This window comes from Eumetopias jubatus, unplaced genomic scaffold (genome assembly GCF_037043125.1).
Source record: "Eumetopias jubatus isolate StellerSeaLion01/CBP00866 unplaced genomic scaffold, mEumJub1_p1.0 scaffold_7, whole genome shotgun sequence".
Classification (NCBI taxonomy): Eukaryota; Metazoa; Chordata; class Mammalia; order Carnivora; family Otariidae; genus Eumetopias; species Eumetopias jubatus.
This window is the reverse complement of record NW_028274813.1, coordinates 48,244,391-48,271,780: the sequence shown is the minus strand read 5'-3', so window position 1 is coordinate 48,271,780 and position 27,390 is coordinate 48,244,391. Positions and strand designations below refer to the sequence as shown.

The following is a 27,390-nucleotide window of genomic DNA, read 5'->3' as shown; positions in this document are numbered from 1 at the left end:
TGTCAGAGAGAGTGAGCACACAAGCAGGGGGAGTGGCAGGCAGAGGGAGAAGCAGGCTCCCCACTGAGCAGGGAGCCTGATGTGGGACTCGATCCCAGGACCCTGGGATCATGACCTGAGCCAAAGGCAGATGCCTAACCGACTAAGCCACCTGGGCATCCCCCATTTGGGTTTTTTAAAGCTCACTACAGGGGCTGGATACAGAACGGCTTGGAGGAGGCAATATGGTGAGAGGACACCATGGCAGAGCCCGTGGACAGCTGAGAGACAATGGTGGCTTGAACCAGGCAGAGGCAGGGAGATGGTGAGAAAGGCACTGTTGGGAGATGTATTTTATTATTAGAATATTCAGGATGTGGTGATGGACCGGAGGTGAGGAATAAGGGAGAGGGAGGTGTTAAGAATGACCAGAGGTTTGTATAACGGGGCAGATGGTGGTGCCATCACTGAGGGGAGGAGCAGGTTTTGGGGGGACGAAACTACTCTTTTGGGCAGATTGGGCTGGCGGGGACTCTGAGATGCCAAAGCAGAGTTGTCAGGTTGGCTGGAGTTGGAGCTGAGGATAAAACCTGGGGAGTCAGCATGGGTGTAAGTGAAGCCATGGGGAGATGTGATTTCCCAGTAGAGCAAGTGAGAAAGGTCTAAGAGGCCCATGGAACCTCAGCACCAGGGGTATGGTGAGTGAGGAGGAAACAGAGGAGAAAGAAGAAAGTCCCGCTAGATAAGAGAGAAGACAGCAGAGCATGAGGGACGGGCATATCATGGAAGGAGGAAGCGGCCCCGGTGACGGAGGCTGCTAGAAGGTCAAGCGGGGAGAGGCCTAAGGGGCACGCTGTGGGCTTCCCCAGGCGGCCATGTGAGCACTTTGGAAGCAGGGTCGGTGCAGGACTGAGACCAGGAGCCAGGTCCTATGGATCTAGCATCTCAACCTTTTCCGTCGCTCGCTGTTGGTGTCCCTGTATCTCGGGAGCAGGACTCAGAGGGACACCTCTAGTCCTGAAACCAGTTTGCAATTGGTAGCCTGGAGGGTTTGATAACAGCTCCAATATTGTGAAAGTTTGTATTCACAAGGATTTGGATACTTCTACTTCAATACTGAATGGGCTTCTTTAGGGACATACAGAGGAATTAGATGAGGAAAAGTTGGCAACATGATGGATGGACAGTCCATTGACATGTTTATTATACATACAAGTAATTTTAATAAAACAGGTTAAATTGCCACACCTACTACAATGATGTAGTTCAGGGCTCTTTTAATTATAATTCCTTCCTATTTATGAGTGGATGAAAGCCAAAGCCTCAGGCCTGGTCTGATTTGTCGGCATTATGATTGTGCTGGCCCAATCTTGAGGATGTCAGTGGTTCTTAGCAGTCCGGCCCCACCAGCCTTTAGTTATTCCATACATAGAAGGCTGGCCGGCTCAGACTTGGATCTAGTTTCTCATGGATAAAGTCGCCACCTTTGTTGATGCTATTTTATTTTGGCTTCCCTTTTATTTTTCTCTCTGTTTTGAACACTGGCATTTCATAATATGCTGCGAAGAGAAGAATTTTCTCTGCCATTGAAAAAAGGACTCCATTTTTGTCAGCTGCATTTAACCTGACCTTTACTTGGTTTCCCTCACAGAGCGGAGAATGCTACGTATCCTTGGTCAGCTTCCTCTGTCTCGTCATTGACCCCGTGTCTACACCGACCACCCATCTGTTGTGGTAAGCACAGCCTTCTACATCCTCCAAGGTCAAATTCTTGGCCATAGCACTTTGAAGAATTTTGTATTAGTTGCCAACATTTCAGATCAGGAAATGTTACCTTAAAACCCTGGTTACCAGGATTCTCTTGAAAACGCTGCAGATCTAGCAATATGGGGCCTGCACATGGTGGCATCAGTGAGCTAGGGCCAAGACACAGCTGTTCCCTCTAGATAAGGCCCGTGCTTAGTTCGCCACGGTCCCCACCACTCCCTACCACTCCCCGACACTAAGGCCAAGTGAAAGCTGTCCTTTCTCATCACTCTTGCATGATCAATTTTCTTATCTGAGAGGTAAAAGTGAGATATTTAAAGTACCTGTGTTTCTATCAAAAGCAGAAAAATGTACACACACAGTAGAAATGACTGCAGGGGCACCTGGGTGGCTCAGTCAGTTAAGCATCTGCCTTCGACTCAGGTCATGGTCTCAGGGTCCTGGGATCGAGCCCTACACCACACCAGAGCTGCTCTGCAGGGGGTCTGCTTCTCCGTCTCTCTTGCCCCTTCCCCCATTTGTGTTCTCTCTCAAAAAAATAAATGGATAAAATCTAAAAAAAAAAAAAAAAGAAGAAAAGAAATGACTGCTTATTTCAAGGCAAATAAGAAAAAGTATATGCATTTGCAGAAGTGAAGCATTTCTCCCACACCTGTCTGGCCCTTGCAGGTAGCGGGTTTGTGACCTCTACCCTACCCTAGTCCTCAATGGTCACATGTTTCTGGATTAACCAGTATACAGACCGTTATATCCATGGTCTCTCCTATCCTTCAAGTTTTCAAGGATTCTTTTATTTTTTTAATAAAGTTGATCTTTAGCATTCTTTTTTTTTAAAAGATTTTATTTATTTATTTGACAGCGAGAGAGAGAGAGAGCACAAGCAGGGGGAGCAGCAGGCAGAGAGAGAGTGAGAAGCAGGCTCCCTGCTGAGCAGAGAGCCCGATGGAGGGCTCTATCCCAGGACCCTGAGGTCATGACCTGAGCCGAAGGCAGACGCTTAACCGACTGAGCCACCCAGGCGCCCTGGTTTTCAAGGATTCTTATTCCTTGCAGGGCAACTGGGGGGATATTTATCCTGTCTGTGCTTCAGACAAAAGCAACAGACTATTTTCTCCATGATCATATCCTGTTTTCCTTTCAAAATCATTCTTCTCCCGTAACTGTGATAAATAATAAAAGAAGAGGGATTAAATTTTAGAAAGCAGGAGCTGTTTTAGTAAGATGTTTTTTACCGGCCATTATAATTCTTGAACTTGACTCTAGGTCTTAGTTACCTAGACACATTTGCAGAAATCCCTTATCAGTTAACGTTCACACACAATAGGGAAAACTGATGCCCCCCCTTTATAATAATTACCCTTAATACCTCCCAGGGATTCCCAGATCAGCATATTATGACCCTGTCAAGCACGTGAGATCCAGCAAGGCTGGGAGCTTGTCCAAACTAAGAAGAAGAGAAAGAATCGAATTCTTCATATTTCCTATCACTCTTCCCTTCCCCTGCGATGAATGCTCTCAAATACATCATGAAACTCAATGTAAGAGTTAACAGCAGCTGTTAACTTGCTTTTGATTCAGAAAGAAAGCTCTAAATTTCACCTTAACCCCATTTAAGAACTTTCAAAGTATAGGTATGGTCCTGATAAAATGATGCCACTGAAGAATTCATATCATAAAAAATCAGTTCAGGGGCACCTGGGTGGCTCAGTCAGTTGGGCATCTGCCTTTAGCTTAGGTTGTGATCCCGGACTCCTGGGATTGAGCCCCTCGTCAGGCTCCCTGCTTGGTGGGGAGTCTGACTCTCCCTCCGCTCCTCACCCCACTCCCGTACTTTCTCTTCCTCCAATAAATAAATAAATAAATAAATAAATAAAATCTTAAAAAAAATTTTTAAAGGTCAGTTCTAAAAATAATATGTAGATATAATGCAATTCCAATCAAATCCAAAAGGATTTTTTTTTAACTAGATAAAATGCCTTTTATGTTCATACAGAACTATAACTGTTTTAAAACTGCCAAGGAAAAAAAGAGTTGGGGCAATTAGCTTTACCAAATGGCAAAATTTTCAATAAAGTGCCTATAATCAGCAGCAGCAGCATCATCATTACCAGGCCAGCAGGCTATTGACAAAGAAATGAACAAATAGAAGCAGTACAGAGTCTAGAACTAGATCTGTGTATTTAAAGGAAATTGACATATGACCAAGGTAGTACTTCAATACAATTGAAAACAATGTGCTTTATTTAAAATTGATTCTGGGAAAAAAACTGATTACCCATTAGGAAAATGAGAACCATATCTTACCACCTTATATATAAGAATAATTTTCGGATATGTTAAAAGTTTTAGTATAAAATACTATAAATACTAGAAAAAAGTTTAGGAGAAACTTTCTATGACTTTAGGATGGAAGAAAGCATCATAAAAAACTAGAGCTCTAGAAGAAAAAAAACAAGATAGGCAAGTTTGGTCACAGAAGAATAAAATAATGTTGGGAAGATGACAAAAGTTCTGGAGCTATAGGGGTGCCTGGGTGGCTCAGTTGGTTAAGCAGCCAGCTCTTGGTTTTGGCTTAGGTCATGCTCTCATGGGTGGTGGGACTGAGTCCCAGGCTTGGCTCCACACTCAGCAGGGAGTCTGCTTGAGGATTCTCTCCCTCTGCCCCTTCCCCATCGTGAGCATGCGCTCTTGCTCTCTCTCTAAAGTAAATAAATAATATTTAAAAAAAGTTCTGGAGCTGCATGGTGGTGATGGTTGCACACCAATGTGAATGCCCTTAATGTCACTGAAGTGTATATATATATATATATATACACATATATATGTGTATATATATATATACACACTTAAAGATAGTTAAAATGGTAACATTTATGTTATGTGTGTTTTACCTTAATAAAAAAAATAAAATAATGTTGGTTTGGTAAAAAACGAAAAACAAAAACACTAGAAACAATGTCAAAAGACAAATAATTGGCAGGGAAATATTTGTTATAACAAATAAAGGGCTACAGCCCTACTATTACCAAGACACTTTACGTACCAAGACACTTTACGTACTATAAAGAAAAAGACCCCGTAGTGGGAAAATGGGCAAAAGATATAAGCAGGTAGTACACAGAAGAGGAAATATAAATGATCCAAAGACACGAAAAGACACTCAATCTCACCAGTAGTCAGAGAAAGGCAAATCAGAGCAAGAATACAAAGTGACTCTTTTTCCTAACAGACAGACATTTCACAAATTGGTAACATCCAGTGTTGCCAAGGATATAGAGAAATGGATCTTCTCACACTTGGCTGGCTAGACTTTTAGGGAAAGTTACTAGCAGTATTTATTAAAACAATGCACCCAAAAAACATGGGCCAAAGATCTGAGCACATACCTTACCAAAGAAGAGATACAGATGGGAAATACAGGGTGATGAGTATGAGGGCACGTGTTGTGATGAGCACATGGTGTGATATGTAAATGAATCATTGAAAACTATGTCAAAAACTAATGATGTACTGTACAGTGGTTAACTGAACATAATAAAAAAATAAATTAAAAAAACATGGGAAATAAACATATGAAAAGATGATCAACATATTTTTTCTTTAGGGAACTGCAAATTACAGAAACAACGAGATACCATTACATACCTATTAGAAGAGCTAAAACCCAAAAACAGCTGACGACACCAAGCACTGATGATGATACTGAGCAACGGGAACTCATTCACTGCTGGTGGGAATGCAAGATGGTGCAGCCACTCTGGAGGACAATTTGGCAGTTTCTTACAAAGCTAAACATAGTTGTACCATATGATCCAGCAAGCATACTCCTAGGTGTTTACCCAAATGATCTGAAAACTTATATCCACATAAAAACCTGCTCATGAATGTTTATAACGGCTTTATTTATAATCACCAAAAATTGCAAGCAAAGAATTATCTTCCTTTAGGCAAAAGGATAAAAGATTATGCTCCATCCATAGAATGGGATATTAATCAGTGATAAAAAGAAATGAGCTATCATGCCATGAAAAGACATGTATGAAATTTAAATGCATATTGTTAAGTGAAAAAAAGCTAGTCTGAAAAGATAACATATTGTATGATTTCAATTATATGACACTCTGGAAAAAGCAAAACTGTGGGGACAGTAAAAAGGTCAGTGATTGCCAGGAGTTCAGAGACATGGGGGGGAAATGCACATGTGAAACAGGATTTTTAGGGCAGTGAAATTATTCTGCCTGATACTGTAATGGAGAATACGTGACAGTATACATTTCTGAAAACCCACAGAATGTTACAGCACAAAGAGTGAAACTTAATGTAGCCAAATTAAAAAAAAAAAAACATTTAGGAGGTTGGGGAATCCTCTGTTAGAAAGCAGAATGCGAGGGGTGCCTGGGTGGCTCAGTCATTAAGCATCTGCCTTCAGCTCAGGTCATGATCCCAGGGTCCTGGGATCGAGCCCCGCATCGGGCTCCCTGCTCAGCGGGAAGTCTGCTTTTCCCTCTCCCACTACCCCTACTTGTGTTCCCTCTCTCGCTGTGTCTCTCTCTGTGAAATAAATAAATAAAATCTTAAAAAAAAAAAAGAAAGCAGAATGCGATAAAATACCTGACCAGTACTTTTCAAAACTATCATGGCCATTAAATACACAGAAAGTCTAAAATGGTCACAGGCAAGAGAAGAGAAGCCGAGGGACACTGACAACTCAACATAATGTGGTATCCTAGATGGGATCCTGGCACAGAAAAAGGACATTATATAAAAACTAAGGAAATGTGAGTGAAGTACAGACTTTAATTAATGATAACATGTCATACTGGTTCATTAGTTATGACAAACGTACCATACTAATGTAAGATGCTAATAACAGGTGGACCTGGGCACAGGGTATATGGGAACTCTCTGCACGATCTTCTCAATTTTTCTGTAAATCTAAAACTCTTCTAAAGAATAAAGTTCATTGAAACACACACACACAGCCCCCATCTTAGCCAGCACACCACTTCTAGAAATATACCCTATATAAATAAAAGCACCACTGCATAAAGACATATGGACAAGGATATTTACTGCAGCATTGTTTGTAAAAGCAAAAAATTAGAAACAACACAAACATCCTTTGATAAAGAGGATGGCAAAATAAATTGTGGTACATTCAAAGCATGAAATATTGAATACTATGCAACTATTAAAAAGAACAAAATTAACAGAGATCTATCTATTGGCCCAAAGACAACAATGTGATGTTGAACAAAGAAGGTAAGTTTTGGGGAGGGTATGTGTTGTAATGAGCACTGGGTGTAAGACCGATGAATCACAGATCTGTACCCCTGAAACAAATCATACATTATATTAATTAATTGAATTTAAATTTAAAAAAAAAAAAAAGAGGTAAGTTACTAACTTTATAAAAACATATGAAAATAGAGGCTACTGAGTAATTTTATTAAAAATATATAAAAAAGGGGGGATGAGAGAAACAGGCGAAGGGGATTAGGAGGTACAAACTTCGTTATAAAATAAATAAGTCACAGAGATTAAAAGTACAGCATATGGAATATAGTTAACATTTTACTTTTTTTTAATTTATTTTTTACTGAGAGAGAGAGAGGGCAAGCGAGGGAGCGGAGGTGGGGGGCTGGAGAGGGGCACAGAGAGAGGGAAAGAATCTTAAGCAGACTCTACACTGAGTGCAATGATCCTGAGATTGTGACCTGAGCCAAAAATCAAGAGTCGGACCCTCAACCGACTGAGCCACCCAGGTGCCCCTAGTCAATAATAGTGTAAGAACACTGTGTGATGACTACACTTACTGTGGTGAGCACCAAGTAATGCATGAAATTGATGAATCACACTACGTTGCACACCGGAAACTAATATAACATTGTATGCCAACTATATTTTGACAATAAAAATTTTAAAAATATATATGAAAATAGACAGTTTTTGAAAAACTATGAAAAAGTTCTATTTTCATGGATTCATTTTTAAATAGATTATTACTCAAAAACATAGGCTGAGCCCTACGTCGTGCTGGACCTTATTCTAAGCTCTGGGGTTACAATACTTAACAGGGCTAACAGAAATCTCGCTCTCAGGGAGCTTATGTTTGAGCACGCTGGATGGTGATAAGTCTCATGGAAAGAAAGAAAGAAGGTAGGGGGCACAGTAGTGTGGTAGGGGGGGTGCAATTTACAACAGGGCGATCAGGGAAGACCTCACGCCAAAGGTGACGAATGAAAAAAGATCTGAAGAAGGTAAGAGCCATGGAGACGGCCAGAAAAATACCCCAGGCAGAAGGATCTACGGGTCCCAAGGGTGTCACGTGGAACCCCGCCTGGAATGTTTGTGAACAGCAAGGAGGTCACTGTCAGCCCATCTTTTAATCTAACTGTTTCCGTAGCAAGCAGCTTCCGGGGGGATGCCCAACAGCCCCTCCTCTCAGCTGCACTGTGTGTCTTTTGCCTTCTGCCCCAGGGGGCTTCTGGGGTGCTGAGGTCCAGGGAACTGGTGGAGGATTCTAACTTGCAGGAGTTAGTGCTCCAGGGGGGAACCCTGAAGCACGGCGGGGGAGGGGGGGCCAGGAAGTGGTGGCTAAGGGCTCCTCTCGTTCGTCCTCAGGCTCCTCCAAGAGCCCTAGCACATTGAGTCGTCCCTGTTGTCTCCTGCGTTGCTCTTGCCTCCTTCCCTATTTCCTTCTCTCCTGTCCCTTACCCCGGCTCCCCGGTATCACTTCCCAAAAGAAACTACTAGTCTGCAACCCCTTGTCTCAGACTTTACTTTAAAGGAGGTGCACAGCCTAAGACAATTGGTACCAGAAGTGGTCTTAGCTAGTGAATCTTGGGAATGGGATTCTGGAACCGGATCCATCACCAGGCAGATGGCAACCAGGACCCCACTGCGGGTGGTAAGTGAGGTGAGCGGAAGCCCCGGGGCGCTGCAGGGACGCAGCTAGGAAGGCTGTCGCCAGTCAGTCACGGTTTTGAGCACGGTGCGGTTGGCTCACACAATAGCAGTGGCACGTGAGTTGTATGGGAGTTGCTGGGCCAAGGGGCCAACAGTAATTGCAGGGGTTATTGAGTGAGCTGGCTTTTGTTAACACCTCCAGGTCATTGAAGAAAGAAAAGAGAAAACGACAGGTTTGGGTTAGCCACCTGCAAACTGTGAGAGTCAGAGGCCCCTAGGCAGTACTGAAGGAGACGCTGAGCTCCTGCAGACACAGGATAGACTGCTCAAATCAGGCCTAGGACCTAAGAGTAGCAGAGATACAATGCAGACAATGGGTAGCTTCAACAGGTCTCTTATGCCAAAGTCAGGGCTCTGGTGAGAAAAGAAGGGGGCTCTGAGATCTGGAATAGAGACCTCTAGGGTAATGAGCCTGAGAATCCTAAACTCTCACATTTCCCTGAACCCCCTGGGCTGGGAGGAGCAGCTTCTGCGCTTCTGCCGTAGGTGAAACACTTCGTCTCATACAGAGACCCTGGAAACACCTGTCTTCTGGGGAGGATGATGCGTGTCCTCCTTAGATCCTCTCCCCACCCCCTCCTAGGGCCCAGAGACCTGTATAACTAGGACGACGTGGCAGTGTGCTCAAGCCGGGCAATGTGGCTCTCGCCCAGGAGGAAACACCTGACAGAATTACAAGCCCTGGCTCATGTGTACCAGCAGGAAGCTTGAGAGCCTTGGACCATGGCAGTGGTGACATGTAAGGCTGGAGAGGGAGAAATGCAGTGACATGGGAGTACTGTCCTGTGACTGACAAGGACCCCTGGACACAGTCTTTCCTTCCTCCATGAAAGCAGTAAGGAAGGCACGGGGAAGGAGGTCACTGGCATCTTTGCGAAGCTCAGTGCTGGCTGTCCTCTAGAGGCTGGAGATGCTACCATGGAACGCGGCTCTGTGGTTCCAGATGGAGTGAGGAGATTCCCAAGTGGCTGAGACCTGGTGCTGACCGTGGCGAGGTATACGTTACTCCCATCACGGGAAGTGAGGCCAGATGCCTTATCTCCCAGAAACCCGTGCTGGTGCACAGATAGGAACTCACTCACTGCGGAGTTCTCGTAGGTGGGACAGAAGAGCAGCCAGCTGGTGTGGTCCTTGTGTTACCAGAAGAAATGGAGAGATGGCAAGCAGAGGGTTGATGTCGCCTGTCAGGATGGAACACTGAAGTTTCTCACCCAGTTTCTAGATCTAACGCAGTGTGTAGACCAAAGTGTTTTCGACTGAGTCACCATGCTGAGGCATCCTGCAACGCCTCCACAAGTACTCCTCAAGCCTTTCCCAAAAGGATCTGTGGCTATTCACCAGAGTGACTGGGGAAAGGGAAAGTCTAAGACTTTTCAAGGGCCGTGGCTGGCTACCAAGTCTAAGGACCCAAAATGCTATCATGGCCCCAGGTTAGAGTCATGCCTCACTGTGGGCCTAATGTGTTCCAAGACCCACTCTTGAGGTTATTTCCTCCACTCCCAAGGGCATAATTAGAATGGATACACTTAGTAGTTGGCAAATCTTCACATCGGTTCCACAACCCTGTGGAGTAAGAGCCAGTATGGCAGAAAGGACCAAAGAGAAGCCTCTGAAACTGCACACCCTGCAGCACAACCCTGGCCAAAACAGCAAATCAGAAGCAAAACCACATCTCAAGAGTAAATGATGGATTAGCACCATTAAAGACTTAAAGATGCAGGGGTGATAGTCCACATCATATCCCCGCTCAATTCACCTGGTAGACTGCTATAAACTCAACCAAATCAGAGCTCCAATTGCAACTGCAGGGCCAGATGTGGTATCTTTTCTGGAACAGATCTACACAGTCTTTGGCACCTGACATGCAGTTCGTCAGTTCATGCATTCATCATTGATCTGATGAATGTATTCTTTCCAATTCCTATGAGTAAGGAGGATCAAGAGCAGTTCACTTTTTGTGGAATAGACAGCAGTTCACATTCACCGTCTTGCCCAAGGCCTACGTTAGCTCTCTTGCTCTCTGTTGCAGTATGGTCTAAAGGGACCTTGATCATCTTGACATTTCATAGAATATCATGCTGATCTACTGTATTGATGACATCAAGTTAACTGGACCTCCTGGTGAGTAGGAAATGACAAGTATTCTGAATGTCCCATTAAGACACATGTATACCAGAGGGCAGGAGAAAACCCACTGGGGCATGTCATGGGTAACGTTCTAGGGGTCCAATGGCTTGGGGCATGCTGGGACATCCCCTCTAAAGTCAAGGACAAATTATTGCACCTTGTATCGCCCACCACTAAAAAAAGGCATTGCATTTGGTGGGTCTCTTCAGATTCTGGAGGCAGCATATCTTATACATGGGCACCAGGGAATAGTTCTTGGGAATGCTGTTCTAATTTACCAGGTAGTTTGGAAGGCTGCCAATATTGAGTAGGACCCAAGACACAACTTTACAGCACATCAGAGCTACCCTACCGTCCAGGCCATATGATTCAGTATATCCAATCATACTAGTGCTGTCCAGCTTCTGCTGTGTCACGAGCCCCTCAGAGAGACTGAGTACGGACCACGGGACATCAAGGGATTATGTGACCAAGAGCTTCCTCTTGGGCACTGGGTAATAGAGATCCACATCGTAAGACTGCATGGAGGTTGCAGCAATCCACTGTGTGTGAAAACTATGCCTTTGTGATCAGGCTCAAGCAGGTCTGGACGGAACAAGGGAAACGAAAAGAGGTGGCCTATTCTCCGTGTCATCTATTTTATTGCTCTGTCACCTGTCTCCTTCAACTTACACATCTGGTTTAATGGGAGTTTCCAAGTAATGGAGGAGAAAAACCTCAAGTCCAGCTTGCAGATGGATCAGATCATTATGCTGGCACTAGCTGAAAATGGACTGCCACCATACGGTAGCCCCACTCAGCAGGGGCCATGAAGGACAATGGTAACAGGATATCCTCCCACTAAGCATAGCTTCAAGCAGTGCACTTGATGGCTCACTTTGTACAAAGGTAGAAAGGACCTGAGATATACATGGACCCGTAGGTAGTGGCAAATAGCTCGTCTAGCTGATTAAGAGTCTGGAAGACCAAGACTGGAAGATCATTTGGAGAAGAGGCATAAATTGTACTTGCGGGAGTGAGTACAGAGCTTGAGGATCTTTGGGCTTCATATTCATGCCCACCAGAGAGAGCATCTATGACAGAGAAAGCACTGAGCAAGCCGGCGGGAGATGTCTTTCTGGTGGGTGTCAGCCTATTCTGTCCTTGGCCACCCTGGCCTGTGTGACTGACCCATGAACTCGGTGGCCATGGCCGCAGGAATGGTGGGCGTGCATGGCCCCGGAGCCCTGCCCCCTCTCTGCAAGGCTGATCTGACTACTGCTGCTACTGAGGACAACCTGACAGGAGCAAAAACTGATACTGGGGCGCTGATATGCACTGTCCTTGAAGGAGACCAGCGGCTGTGGGAAGAGGGTAGTGACAACTCCTTACTGGAACTGATACTAACTTCAGATAGGGGTTTTGCCTTTCCTGCCTACACCACAGTCCAAGGGCTTAGAGAATGTCCGCTTTCCTGGCATGGGAGTCCACACAATGTCAGACCAAGAGGCCCATTTTACAGCAAAGGAGACATGACAATTAGCACATGGCCAAGGGATCCACTAGTTCGACTATATGCCTCATCGCCTACAACCAGCCAACCTAATAATAGAATGATGGAATCTGTACCTCAGTTCTTTAGGGGTATATGCACTGACCTACATGGTGCTGTGTCTTCTGTGGTTAATCCGTGGGTCTGGGAACCAGGAGCAGAAATAGGATCGGACCAGGGCACCTGGGTGGCTCAGTCGTTAAGTGTCTGCATTCGGCTCAGGTCATGATCCCAGGGTCCTGGGATCGAGTCCCGCATCGGGCTCCCTGCTCAGCGGGAAGCCTGCTTCTCCCTCTCCCAGTCCCCCTGCTTGTGTTCCCTCTCTCGCTGTGTCTCTGTCAAATAAATAAATTAAAAAATTAAAAAATTAAAAAATAAAAAGAAATAGGATTGGACCTCTCATCATCACTCCCGGTTATCTACTTATGGAAATCATGCTTCCTGTTTGCAATATTCTCTCAAATTTGCACAGCTTTATGTGTACATGATGACCAAATGTCTATTAATAGGTGATTAGTTAAATAAACTGTAGGACTTTATATTATATTCAAATGAGAAAACAGTATGCAGCTGTTGAAAGAATAAAGCATATCTATATGTGTTGACTTGGAAAGATGTCCAAGATACAGTGTTAAGTGTAAAACGGAAACTATAGAATGTATATACAATATGATAGCATTTGTATCTGGTTTTTAAAAAAGAAATATATGCCTTTGTGCAAGCACAGAAACCCTCTGGAATGATACATGAGAGAGAAGGGCAAAGTCAATTTCTTTTTCACTTTATATTCTTCTGTATCTTCAGTTTTTTTTCTTACATGAGCATATATTACTTTATCATACAAATGTTTTTTTTTAAAGATTTTATTTATTTATCTGACAGAAAGAGACACAGCGAGAGAAGGAACACAAGCAGGGAGAGTAGGAGAGGGAGAAGCAGGCTTCCCACTGAGCAGGGAGCCCAATGCGGGGCTAGATCCCAGGACCCTGGGATCATGACCTGAGCCGAAGGCAGACGCTTAATGATTGAGCCATCCAGGTGCCCCCATACAAATGGTTTTAAAAGCTTTACGTGTCTTCACTATATTATAAAACCAAAATAAATATTTTGAAGTTAGTTTCAGAGAACTAGTTAATACATCACCTTCGGGCGGGGGGGGGAAGCTATTTTCATTATTTAAAAAGCTACTGAATTACCACCACCATCTCTAGCCTAGAGGAAAATATTCTGCACCCCCTCATGGTGTTGCTGAGGAATCCTTCTTTAGCACTTTTGGTAAAGGAAAGCTGTCTTCATCTCGTATTTCCTCCAAATGCCAAGAATCCCATGGTAGACACCCTGGCTAATGTTTTGTTTTGGGGACAACTAGAGAAGGGAAAGGGTGTGACATATGAAGTGGGAGAGTACATGGGTGGAGAGGTGGAGAGGGGCCTGAAATTTATTTATGGTAGGTTTCCTGTCGACAACATGGATGAAAAGAGTATACCAGGCTAGTCCTCTGGCCACAGACCTAGGCTGAGATCTCTTCTGGATTCCTCTCAAGACCCAGCACAGGCTAAGGATGTGCACAGTGGATGTTCCATTTGCTTTGTTGTCTAATAAAGTACATGAAAATTTCCAGAAAAGAAGCAATAGTACAAATGTGGTCAAAATGAAAATTAACAATGGCATAGCCAAAAATTAATGCAGCAACGTACTGACAGAAATAAATTATTTGTTTGGTTTATGCAAATAAACTTCCACTGGTGTAGAAGTCACTTTTCATTATTTTAACAAAAGAGGAATTGAGCTCCAAGTTTTCAACCAGGCAATTTTATACAAAAGCATTTTTACTACAGTGCTTTTAAAGTTAATAAGTAATAAAGAAGGTTAATAACCAGCAAGAACATATGCCTGTAAAAGCAAAATTGTGCCTAAGACATCAGTCCTCCCAAATAAAAAGGTGAATTAAAACAGTAAAAAAATTTAAAGGGAAATTAAATACAAGCCTGGCTCATTTAAAAACTTTTCCATTCAATATAAAAAGCACTACCTTCTAGTACAGTTTCATTATTTTATAATGGCTAGCTGTAACACAGGTTGTCTACTTACAAATTTCATTTGCTGAAAATACAAGTAATTCAAGTGGCCAAAAAAGTAATAGCATAATTATATCTTTTATCAACATGCACTATAAAATCACTTATTTTCTCCTCCTGCTCTGCGCTATTTTATTTTCTACAATCTAAGGTGTAGACAGGATGTGTGTAGGAGCATTTAGGACACTGACACATACTGGTATGTGCTTAATCTCCCTACAAACTCAGTGTCTCTACGAAGGTAATGAGCCACTAGCCTTTTGATTTCTGCTTTTGTTGTTGAAGTATTTGTCTGGTAGCTTTATTACTTAAGGGTTCATTACACAGCAGAAATATAATCTTTCTGATAAACAAGTTGTGAGCTAAGCCCAAAATTCTTATAATAAACAAACAAAACAGCCCATTACTATTTGCAGTTAGTACATTATCTTGTACAAATAAAATTAAACAGGTCTCCACTTGTTGAACAAATAGGGAAAGATGATGATAAGTGGGATTTGTTTGGTTTCTATCACTGTGGGCAAGGGAATGCTCTGCTTTGTCTTCCACACTATTGACAACCAGTTCCCATAAACTCCCAACATCTATGTATTAGTGATGAACATCAAGGGGCCAGATCTGCAAGTCTCTAATGAGAACATCGGTATAGAGTGAAAGCCATACAATCCAAAGGCCCAAAACTGAGTCTGTGGGCCAAACGTCTGCAGATGGGCTCTGTTTGGCCTGAATGGTGTTGGACATTTAAAAAATTTGTCAACATTTTTTTTCTTTTTAAACTTGTCAACATTTTAAGGTCAGCTTTCATTCTCACTAAAAGGAACCAGGGCTCCTTGGAAAAATGGTGGATTCCAGAGCTGGGGCAGGATGAGCCTGGTACATTTTGCTGGGACACACAGGAAGGAAGTACTCAAGGAACAGTAGCGTCTGTCAGGACAAAGGAGCAAATGTGTGACCATTTGAGAATCAAAGAATCACAGTGACGGTTTGTAACAAATTGAATAAAAAAAAAATCCACAAATTCTCTGTGATACTAGAGTGTGTGTATGAGGTGGGGCGTGTGGTATGTGAAAGAAAGGTTGTGTGTTGTTTTTTTTTAACAGAAAAACCATAAGTAGTGAATGCAGAAAGAATTGTTGAAAATCACCATTTTACAAGAACTCTTCTTATAATCGATTCAAGCAAAGATCACTTGGTGAAAGTTGTTGGGATACAAGGTGGTCACACAGTCTCAGCGTATCTCCCCACAGATCACGCACTAACTATAAAAGGGAAAACGTTTCTTTACAATTGGGAAATCTGGGAGACCCATCTCGATCAGGAGATCGAAGCTGAGGGCAGCAATTAGGGGCCACACTGACACCGTGAACTTCCTGCTGAGAACCAGAGGACACACCCTCACACCTGCAGTGGAAACGGCCACAGTCTATGTGGAAGCACATTCTGAGAAACAACAGGCCTGCACCCTTCAAAAATGCCAATATTCGGGGCGCCTGGGTGGCTCAGTTGTTAAGCGGCTGCCTTCGGCTCAGGTCATGATCCCAGGGTCCTGGGATGGAGCCCCGCAACGGACTCCCTGCTATGTGGGAGGCCTGCTTCTCCCTCTCCCACTCCCCCTGCTTGTGTTCCCACTCTCGCTGTGTCTCTCTCTGTTGAAAAAATAAATAAAATCTTAAAAAAAACCCAAAAAACAAAAAACAAAAGTGCCAATGTTAAGAGACTAAAGAGACATGACAATGAATTGCAATGTGTGGTCATGGATTAGAACCTGGATTTAAATATACAGCTGTAGTTACGGTTATGGTTATAGTTGTAGTTTTAGTTACATAACCATTACTGGGACACTATGAGAAACTTGAGCACAGGCCCTATGTCAGATGATGGTGTTGAGTCCATGAGAAATCATATTGTGAAAATCATATTGTGGTTACACAGAAGAATTCTAGCAGATTCATGCTGCATACTTAAGGAAATGATTCAGCTGAAAAAGTATGGTGTGTGTGTGTGTGTGTGTGTGTGTGTGTGTGTGTGTGTGTGTGTGTGTGTGTGACAGAGACAGAGACACAGAAAGGAAATGAAGCAGAATTTTCACAACTGGTTAATGAATCTAGTGAAGGGTACAGAGGCATTCATTATATTATTCTTTCCACTTCTATCTATTTTGTAAGTTTTTGGTGTTTTTTTTTTTTTTCAAAACAAAGATTGGTGGGGAAAAAAACCCAGGAGGTTTTACATAAAATTCTGATTTCTGGCTGTTTAAAAAAAGACTGAAAATCTAGCACCCTGGGCTTGCATTGTGTGGGCAGAGTGGTGACCACCCGCCCACCCTGGATGCCACGGAGTCTCCAGCCTGCCCCGTGCCCACCTCCCCATCTAGTCTCACACTCAGCCCACTTCACTCCTTTAGGTCTCCACTGTGATCCCCACACACATCTGAGTTTGTCGTCTCACATAACCCATCACTGAGCGTTGCCGAATATGGCTGAAACAAATCCATTTGGACAAGCCAATGAAACAATGGGCTTGACCTAGAAATGGCACCTATACTAGCAACAGCAGGACTAAATTCTTTTTTTTTTGTTTGTTTAAAGATTTTATTTATTTACTTGACAGAGAGAGAGCACATGAGAGGGGGGAGGGTCAGAGGCAGAAGCAGACTCCCTGCTGAGCAGGGAGCCCGATGCAGGACTCGATCCTGGGACTCCAGGATCATGACCTGAGCTGAAGACAGTCGCTTAACCAACTGATTCTTAAAGATGTTACAGAATTTCCCAGTGAGACTTCTACTGAGTTGTGAAATATTATTCAACGAATATTGGGGAAGTATTTAACTAATATTAGGGGAGCAGAAGCCCTTAAAAATTATGAAATCTCTAATTAGAGTCTAACCTAGGGAGCATTTACATGGTGCTCTGTTAGCATCTGGTGGAATGGGGCCCTGGCACAAGGGCACGTGGAATTAAGCACTTAAAAAGGGCTTGAGTAACAGGGACCCTTAGCAGTTGTACCTGCCACAGCACCTTATCGTCCCTGGGCTGGTCATTTGCCCAGCAGGATTTCTGGTCTGGTATTTTCCAGCAGCGACCCTCTCAGGACAGATGTCGTGAAGTGCTTCACGTCTGGTGCCTCCCTCCGGTACGAAACCCCACCTTTCTGCCTTCCCCCGCCCCATGTGTCTTTCTCTCCTACGCCACTGCCTTTATTTTGACCCTCCGCTTTCCTGCCCTTGCGTCCGTTAAGGCTGCTTGACCACTGTTTGCTGCTTGCCCCGGAGCACTCTTGCTCCCTTCAGCAAAGAGTTAGCGTAGCAATGCCAAACACAGACATAGGTCAAGATGATGAGGTGGGCCAGGTTCCAAGCCGCAATGGAGTGGCCCAAGGTCACCCAACAGCTCTGAGCCAGCTCAGAACTGCAGTTCTTAACTGTGGCTCCTGTCTCCAAGGAGAAATAAAGCCCCACAGCCTCACTGGAAGGTTACTGAAAGTGAGACCATAGGACAAAAAAGGGAACGCTCTGAATATTCTGTAGGCTAACCGACTGAGCCACCCAGTAGGTTATTTCTATTCATGATTGATTAAAATCAAATGAGAAGATGTTTCTGGCACACAGAATACACTCAATATTCTCACCTTCCCCATCCCATGGGCTTTTCTCCCCCGTATTTATCCCCAAAGGAGTCTTTTTACACTTTGCCTGATCATCTCCCAATGAAATTTTAATTCCACAAATACACTGTATATGTGTATATGTGGTGTACGTAATCTGTGCTTCAAACAGTAAAAGTTACACTCTCCGCACCCATTCCCCAAAACCAATTTTCATCCTCTTGGGGCTAATACTGTTCTCGTTCAGAAGGCATGGGTTGGGACGCCTGGGGCTCCTGGGTGACTCAGTTAAGCATCTGCCTTCGGCTCAGGTCATCATCCCAGGGTCCCAGGATTGATTTTCTTGCAGGAATCTTGTCTCTCTGTGTAATCTAGCTTCTGTTGTGCCTTCCCCACTTCCCATCCAAAATATCTTTATATGCTTGGGGCGCCTGGGTGGCTCAGTCGTTGGGCGTCTGCCTTCAGCTCAGGTCATGATCCCAGGGTTCTGGGATTGAGCCCTGCATCGGGCTACCCGCTCCGTGGGAAGCCTGCTTCTCCCTCTCCCACTCCCCCTGCTTGTGTTTCCTCTCTCACTGTGTCTCTCTCTGTCAAATAAATAAATAGAATCTTTAAAAAAAATCTTTATATGCTTGAGCCCTCGTTACAGAAAGGTGTTGAATTTTTCCTATAGGGTTCATGGGCCATATGCAAATCAGGAGATGTCACACACGTAGGTGGAAGAAGTTCTTCTACACCATAGCTTGGAGATAACTGTGGGTCCTGTTACATAAAGATTAAGGACAGCGTATATGAAGAATCTAGCAACATTCCAAATAAAATAATTCCTCATCTCCCAGCTGGTCGATGAATTGGTCTTTTATTATACTATTATAGCTATTTGTGGCCACGGTCCAGGTTGGTAACTCAAAGTCAAGGCTCCAGGATTTCTCTCCCTCCAAAAATATCAAGTTTTCTCTCTACTGGATTGATACCATTAGCATACAAATATACTTCTTCTCCCATATTAAAAACAACTAAAAAACTCTCTTGATCCCACATCCATTTCTCAGTTTCCTTTTTATAATCAAATTCCTCAAGAGTTGCCTGTATCACCATCTCCTCTTTGCTCTTCTCAAGCTCTCGAATCCTCTCTGATGAAGCTTTCATCCCCACCACTCTCCCTAACAGCTCTTGTCAAGATCTCAAATGACCCTCACATCTTGAAAGCCAATGGCTAGTTCAAAGTCTGTACTGATCATGACCTTTGACACTGTTGACCATCCCCTCGTTCTTATTTTTTTTAAGTTTTTATTTAAATTCCAGGTAACATACAGTGTAATATTGGTCTCAGGTATACAATTGAGTGATTCAACACTTTCTTACAACACCCAGTGCTCGTCACGACAAGTGCCCTCCTTAATCCCCATCCCCTATTTCATCCACCCCCCCCCCGCCCACCTCCCCTCCAGCAACCCTGTTTGTTCTCTAGAATTAAAAGTCTGTTTCTTGGTTTGCCTCTCTTTCTCTCCCCCATGATCATTTGTTTTGTTTCTTAAATTCCACGTATGAGTAAAATCATATGGTATTTGCCTTTCTTGAACTGACTGATTTTGCTTAGCATGATACTCTCTAGCTCCATCCACGTCGTTGCAAATGGCAAGATCTCATTCTGACCGTTCCCTCGTTCTTGAAACATTTTCTTCACTAAGCTTTTAAGAACATTGCTCCTGGGATTTTCCTACCTCCATGATCACCCCCTTTTTCTTCTCCTTGGCTGCTTCCTCCGCATCTTCCTGACCTCCAAATGCCAGAGGGCGTTCAGTCTTTGGTATTTGTCTCTCCATTCCCCAGGGCAACCCAGTTTCAGGGCCCTAAATGCCATTGTTATGCTGATGTCTCCCAATTTTATTTCTCCAACCTGGACTTTCTCCCAAATGCCAGATTTGTGTACTTAAATGTCTACATAACTGACTCCTTACGTTTGCATCTCAAATTTAACATATCCAAAATAGAATTCTTGATTTCCTTTCCCCCAGATGTGTACCTAGGTCTCCCTATCACAGATCTGAATGATCTGATCTCTTTGTTCTTATAGTTACTCAAGTCCTGAACTCTGGAGTCATTCTTGATTCTTCATCCCACCATCAGATTCCTTTGTACTTTTCTCTCAGAATAAATTTTGTATCTGACCACCTCTACCACTACCACTCTGACCCAAACCCCGTCACCTCATCCCTGGATTGTTCCAACAGTCTTCTAACTGATCTTCTTGTTCATGGGGCTGGAGTAACAAGCAGCTGTAGGAATCCTTCTAGAATGTACGTCATGCCAAGGCACCCCTCTGCCATAGTCCTCTGATGGCTCCCATCGCCTTCAAAGTAAAATCCACAGTTCCTGCTGAGGCCCACAAGCCCTCGTGTTTGACCCCTCCTCCCTCTAACTTCATCTCCTAGGACCCTCGCCCTTGCTTACTGTGCTGTGGATGCACTCATCTCTTTGCTCCTAAAACATACCAGAACATGCCTAATAACATCACTCAGTCCTGCCTGTGGCCTTTGTACTCACTTTTCCCTCTGCCTGGAATGCCTGCATCGCTCATCTCTTCCCATTTCCTTCTGGTATCTCTTCAAATGTCATTCATCGGAAAGGCTTTTCCCGACCCCGCTCTATAAAAAAAGCAAGCCCCTTCATCACTCTTTACCCCTTTATCCTACTTTATATTTCACCACTCGACATATAATTATTTGTCTACTGTCAGTCTCTCCTCACATGGAGGGCAGGGGCCCAGAACAGTGCCTGCTACATACAGGACTTCTGTCAAAAGTTCCCAGATGAACACAAGCCAACTCCCTTGTGCGCAGGTGTCTCGTCAAAAACGATGGACTGAAAATATTGAATTTTTTTTCCACATTGGAAAGTGAGTTTGCGAAAGGGTAGGATAGCTGCTTTGAGCTCAGTACTGCACTATAATTTTATTACTGTCACTAAATGGTACTTAATTTAAAGTATGTCCTCAGAGTATGAGCTGACTGATGATAACTGTTACAATTGCTTATATTTGTAAAAGCCTAACTGTAACTGGGACAAAATAAGATTCAGAATGAAACATCAAAGGGGTGATTGCAATAGGACTTCTTGGTGAACAGTGAATTATATTAAGTTTAAAAAGCAGTTTATTAGGGGCACCTGCGTGGCGCAGTCAGTTGAGCGTCTGACTCTCGGTTTGAGCTCAGATGGTGATCTCCGGGTTGTGGGACTGAGCCCGGTGCCGGGCTCTGTGCTTAGCATGGAGTCTGCTTGGGATTCTCTCCTTCTCCCTCTGCTCCCCCTCACTCTCTCTAAAAATAAATAAATAAATCTTTAAGAAAAAAGCAGTTTATTAGTACAAACTAATCTGTCTCATAAAAATGTCACTTTTTTTTCAAATGGCACAAAATACTGTTATTTGAAAAGTTTCAAATTTTCAGAAAAAAGTGTTTTCTAAAACTATTAGCAAAATCGGTTTTTTGATAATAATTATCATCCTCAAAAGCATTTGCCAATGGATAGTTACATCCTCGTGTATGCTCCCACCCCAAGAACGGGAAGCGCTGTAGTATGCGGCCTTGAAAATTATGAACTGACTGCCGGACAATTCGCTCCCATGATCGTATCTGCCTCAGAGGAAACGATCATAATTTTTAGGAGTCCACCAGCAACTACTGGGAGTTGCTCTAAATTGTAAAATAAACAGTTTTGAAAACACACACACAAGGAATTCTCTGAGGATGGATAGAGGCCAAATTCTATTATAAAATCCGAGGACCATCCAGTTCTTCTGTTGTGCAAGTATTTCATCATCTCAGCTACAGAACCCATACCCTATACACAGAGCGGCAGCTGAGCTGGTGAATCTTCTCCTTCCCAGACAGAGTGCTAAAGTGCATGACATTCAGGCTGCACAAAACCAATGATGTCACCATTTTCATCAATGGACAGTGAATACCCACACATGCACATAAGTACACACACTGTTTACACACCACAGAAAGGTAGCTACGTAGACGTTACTTATAGTTGTCAACCACTCTCTCAGGAAGACTGTGCTTTTGTCTAAAATTGTGTCTTTCCTAAAGGTTTTCTTTTTTCTTTTTTCATTTTTTTTAAAGGATGTTGCAGTCTTTTTTTTTTTTAATGATTTTATTTATTTATTCATGAGCGACAGAGGTGGGGAGAGAGAGAGAGAGAGAGAGAGAGAAGCAGAGGGAGAAGCAGGCTCCCAAGGAGCAGGGAGCCCGATGCGGGACTCGATCCCAGGACCCTGGGATCATGACCTGAGCCGAAGGCAGACGCTTAACCATCTGAGCCACCCAGGCGCCCAAAAGGTTTTCTTTTTTAATATTAAAATGTCCTTTCTTTTATGAAATGATGGTGACAGTATTTGGTAGTTGGCTTTTAAAAATGCCGACAACAAAAGGGCGTCTGGGTGGCTCAGTCGGTTAAGCATCTGCCTTCAGCTCAGGTCATGATCTCAAGGTCCTTTGATGGAACCCCGCAACAGGCTCCAAGCCTGTTTCTCCCTCTGCCACTCCCCCTGCTTGTGCTCTCTAGCTCTATCTCTCTGCCAAATAAATAAAATCCTTAAAAATAAAATAGAAATAAAAAAGTGTTCTTAAAAGATACATAAATATAAAGATTTTGGGGATGCCTGGCTGGCTCAGATGGTTAAGCGTCTGCGTTTGGCTCAGGTCATGATCTCCGGGTTCTGGGATCGAGTTCCACATCGGGCTCTTTGGCTCAGCAGGGAGTCTGCTTCTCCCTCTGCCTCTCCCCACTGCTCATGCTCTCTCTGTCTCTCTCAAATGAATAAATAAAATCTTTGACAACACTATCCCAATCTGTAAAAAAATTTTTTTCTTTAATTTTACAGGTCCATGAACTCCAAAAGTCTATGGGGAACGTATATGTGTGTGTGTGTGTGTGCACATGCGTATGTGCATGTGTGCATAATGGAATATTATTCAGCCATAAAAAGAAGAAAATCCTGCCATTTGCAAGGACATGGATAGACTTTGAGGGCACTATGCTAAATGAAATAAGTCAGAGAAAGACAAATAGTGGATGTTTTCACTTATGCATGGAATCTAAAAAAGCGGAACTCATAAAAATAGAGGGTAGAATGGTGGTTGGCAAAGGCTGTAGGGTGGGGGAAATGAATATAAACTTCCAGTTACAAGATGAATAAGTTCCAAGTGATCTAATGTACATGTGGTGACTATAGTTAACAATACCTATTCTATACCCGAAAGTTGCTAAGACAGTAAATCTTAAATGTTCTAACTACCCAAAAAATGGTAATTATGTCAGGTGATGGAGGTGTTAACCACCTTATTGTGGTAATCATTTCATGATACACATGTGTAACAAATATATTATATGTACACAGTGTTACATGTCAATTGTATCTTAATAAATCTGGGGGTGGGGTGCCTGGGTGGCTCAGTTGGTTAAGCGACTGCCTTCGGCTCAGGTCATGATCCTGGGGTCCCGGAATCGAGTCCCGCATCGGGCTCCCTGCTCAGCGGGGAGTCTGCTTCTCCCTCTGACCTTCCTCCATCTCATGCTCTCTCTCTACCATTCTCTCTCTCTCTCAATAAATAAATAAAAATCTTTAAAAAAAATAAATAAATAAATCTGGGGGTGGAAAAGAAAAAAAATCCGAAAGTCTACAAATGACAACTTTCTAATTAAAATCTTGGCTGGCTTCTTTCTTTTCGGGAGAAAGCCAAACTCCTTGGCCTGGCATTCAAAGCCCCCTACACCTGGTCTTAATCTACTTGTCTTGCTTTCCTTATTGTAATAGGAGCAGTCAGGCGGTCAGCCCCTGCCGGTCGTCACCTGCTCTGGCTAAGGTTACTGAGGTAACCTTCAGCCTCAGTCCTCCTAGTTCCTAGTTCCCGACCTTAGCAGGGGTCATTAAAAGCGCAGCTCTGCAAGAGGTGTGCAAGGAAAGTACTAGGAACTCAAACTCACTGAGCTGCAACCTTCTGCTGGGCCCACAGAGCTGTGCTTGGCTCACAGTGTTAGATTCCTCTTCCCACGGGCCACAGGAGCTCTCCCTTGAATTCCAGCTCAGATGGGGGCCCTAAAACATTTGCCTAGATGTCACCAGTTTTTTCCTATTTTCGGGGACTACAATATGTCCCCCGGAGTCAACCTCCAAACCCCAAAGGCCCCCTGGGACCAAGGTGTAGCTTTGTGCAAAGCAGACCTCTATTCCAGGAAATTCCTCACACTGCCTTCTACTGAACCCTGGCTTTCTTTCCTTTCCTTCTCTCCCTGGCCTGCTAGCACCCAGCAGGTAATCTTGGCTAAGACTTTAGGGTTATAACCCATGTTCCCTCAATATACTGCTTTCGACTTATGCACCTTTTCTTCGGAGAGACTCTACCCTGAATGCCTTATTTCTCATTCCATGCCTCCCTAAATACTTCAAAGTCTAGTTCAAACATGCCTCTAAACACTTTAGAGGGTTCTTGCCAGGCCTGGGGACACAAGGTGAATGACACAGACCCTGCTCATCAGGAACCCAGTTTATCAGGAGTGAGAGCCAAGGGGAAATTTATCTTATTTCCCTTCCATGAGTTAAGCATCTGAAACACAGGGTGTACAACTTCATATAAACCTTGTTTTAGGGGCACCTGGGTGGCTCAGTCGGGTGAGCGTCCAACTCGGTTTCGGCTCAGGTCAGGATCTCAGCGTCGAGAGAGAGTCCTGTGTCTGGCTTGGCGCTCAGCAGGGGAGTCAGCTTCAGATTCTCTCTCCCTCTGCCCCTCCCCCCACTCATGTGCACGTTCTCTTGCTCTCAAATAAATTTTTTTTAAAAAACACTGTTTTAGGGTGCCTGGGTGGCTCAATTGGTTGAGCGACTGCCTTCAGCTCAGGTCATGATCCTGGAGTCCTGGGATCGAATCCCGCATTGGACTCCCCACTCGGTGGGGAGTCTGCTTCTCCCTCTGACCCTCCCCCCTCTCATGCTCTCTCTGTCTCATTCTTTCTCTCTCAAATAAATAAATCAAATCTTTAAAAAAAACAAAAACACAAACAAAAAACAAAAAAACAGTTTTAGGCACAATGAGGCTCTATACATATTTACTGAATAATTAAATGGAGAAAATGTGACTTCATTCAAGAAACTTTCAATTTACTGTTTCAGCAAACATTTAAGTACCCGTTATGTGTTGGGGATATCACAGAACGCTGAAAAGTTAGGGCTTTGAAGAACAGACTCTATCAATAATCTAGTCCCATCACCTCGCATAGATTGGGGGAGTCTACATCCGTGCACTTGATTTTGAAGAATGGGTGCTCTGTGCTTCAAAATCAGCCTCCTGTACACACAACTCTTTCCTTTAGGTAACATCATTATTCAGTTATTTAAGAGAACACATCTGACTTCCTAATTTATTGGCAACAACCACTCTTCCTAAGAGCATATTTTAACATTTTTTTTCAATCTCCAGTAACATGTACTGGAGGCCTACTAAGTGCTTAGTAATCCATACAGAGACACAGAGGTCCCCATCCCGGAGGAGCTCAATTAATTCAGGGAGCTACACCTGCAAACCCAGTATTGCTAAAGAGCGCTGAGAGGGTTGAGGCATTCATAGGTGATCTTCGGAATCAGAAAAACACTATCTCTCCACTAGAAACAGATTGTCTTTTTTTTGGCGTGAAAGAATCCTTTGACATTCAATTATCACCTTCTCCTCTACAGAGGGCCTGAGAAAGTGAAAAACACCCAACAGCCCAAAAGAAAGGGTGAGAACCTGTCCCATGGACAGGGGGTCCCCAGGCCTTGGGATGGGTAAATACCGCTGGTCTCACCCCTTCCCAGGGGAGGCCCTCTCGGGGTGTGGGTGGGGGAACCTTGGAAGTGTCTTCTCAGAATAGATAAGATCCTGTTGGTTAAGAACATCCCAAACCGGAAGAGAGAAGTTTCCTATCATCCACCCATTTCAATTTACCCAAAGCCTGCTAATTCACATTCAGGGTCCTCATCCAAACATAACCCCACACATTCAAGCCATGGGAAAGAGAGACATTGAGAGAGGCCTGGAGAAAACAAAGAGGCAGGGATAAGAGAAAATCCCCTGGATGTTCCTCTCACCTCCCGCTGGGCTGCTCCTTCCCTCGTCATAGAGTTGGTTATACATGTCCGAACACAGAGGCCCTAACTGTTTGAAACCAAGTTAACCCCACTATGTTCATTACATGTCACACTCTATGTTGGGGTTTAGGTTTCCTCACAGACATTCGGAAAAGCAGCCTCTTCCTATTACAGGAAAAAATGCTCTCAGCTTGTAATAAACTTTTTCCACCGCTCTGATTTCACAGTCTTCTAGGATTAACAAACATTTTAAAAGTGATCATTTCACTTCTTTAAGAAGAATCCTTTTTCTAGAGATAGGACATTATGATGTTCAGCAGCAGATTAGTGTGAGGTGTAGAGAAAACCTGTCAGCTTCCTAGCAGTTGGAAAACAGGTGAATGATTAATTCTCTTAATGGGCTGAGAATGTCAACAGAAGATGGTCTGGAAGTTTAAAACTCATGAATGCTAGCAAACTGGAGTTGTGGTAAATTCCTGTACTATCAAAGTTGATGGCTCTTCAAGAGCCAGGTCTAGCGCTCACATGGGAGAGAAGTTTCAAGGAAGAAAAATGAAACACCCCACAGCATCTCCAAAAGTGAACTCCTTTCCCTGCACAGGTCCCGACCGCTCCCCCAAGTAATTGGTGACTTGTACACAGACGTCCCATTTGTGTCACTGAGGACAAAAGTCCGTGCAGGAAGGAGATGTTACCACATCTTAACACATTTATTAGACATAACACGACTCGCTTTAATTTTTTAGTCCCTATAAAATTCACTTTAAAGAATCCATTACCTTGAGCAAGCGGATTTCTCGAAGGGCGATTTTCTTTATGACAGGGTCATCCTCTGATTCCAGAAATCTCTTGATGGCTACAATCTGACCCGTGTCCCTGTTTCTGCATTTGAAAACAACTCCATAGGATCCTTCGCCAATTTTCCCAATTTTTTCATACTTCTCCATCATGGAGGAATAAATCTTAAAACGGATCTTCACATAGTTTGAAAATGTCGCTTATGGAGTACTGGCTCAAACAGATTGCACTAGAGCCCCACTCAACGATGGGTCTTTGTCAAGCACCTGGAACAGAAGGGCACTTGTTAAAGATTTAGGAATCCACCCATGTCCTTAAACCTCGCCCCTCGGCCATGGAAACGAGATCTGGGATGACAGCCTAGAGCTCGCTGCCTTCCGTAACCCAATTCTAAGCGTCCGGTATAC

At 43.7% G+C, this 27,390-nt stretch overlaps 1 protein-coding gene across 4 annotated transcripts in view; it reads right to left on the bottom strand.

The window, feature by feature from the left end:
* CDKL1 (cyclin dependent kinase like 1) overlaps positions 1-27,135 on the bottom strand; it is a 55,189-nt gene extending 28,054 nt beyond the window's left edge. For 2 of the 4 annotated variants that reach the window (XM_028101329.2, XM_028101333.2), the window contains exon 1: positions 26,965-27,135. In XM_028101329.2, the coding sequence (XP_027957130.1) occupies positions 26,965-27,135 (171 nt within the window). The remainder of the gene's footprint in view (positions 1-26,964) is intronic. The other 2 variants (XM_028101344.2, XM_088025044.1) reach the window with 1 other exon arrangement.
* Between the last annotated feature and the right edge of the window lie 255 nt (positions 27,136-27,390).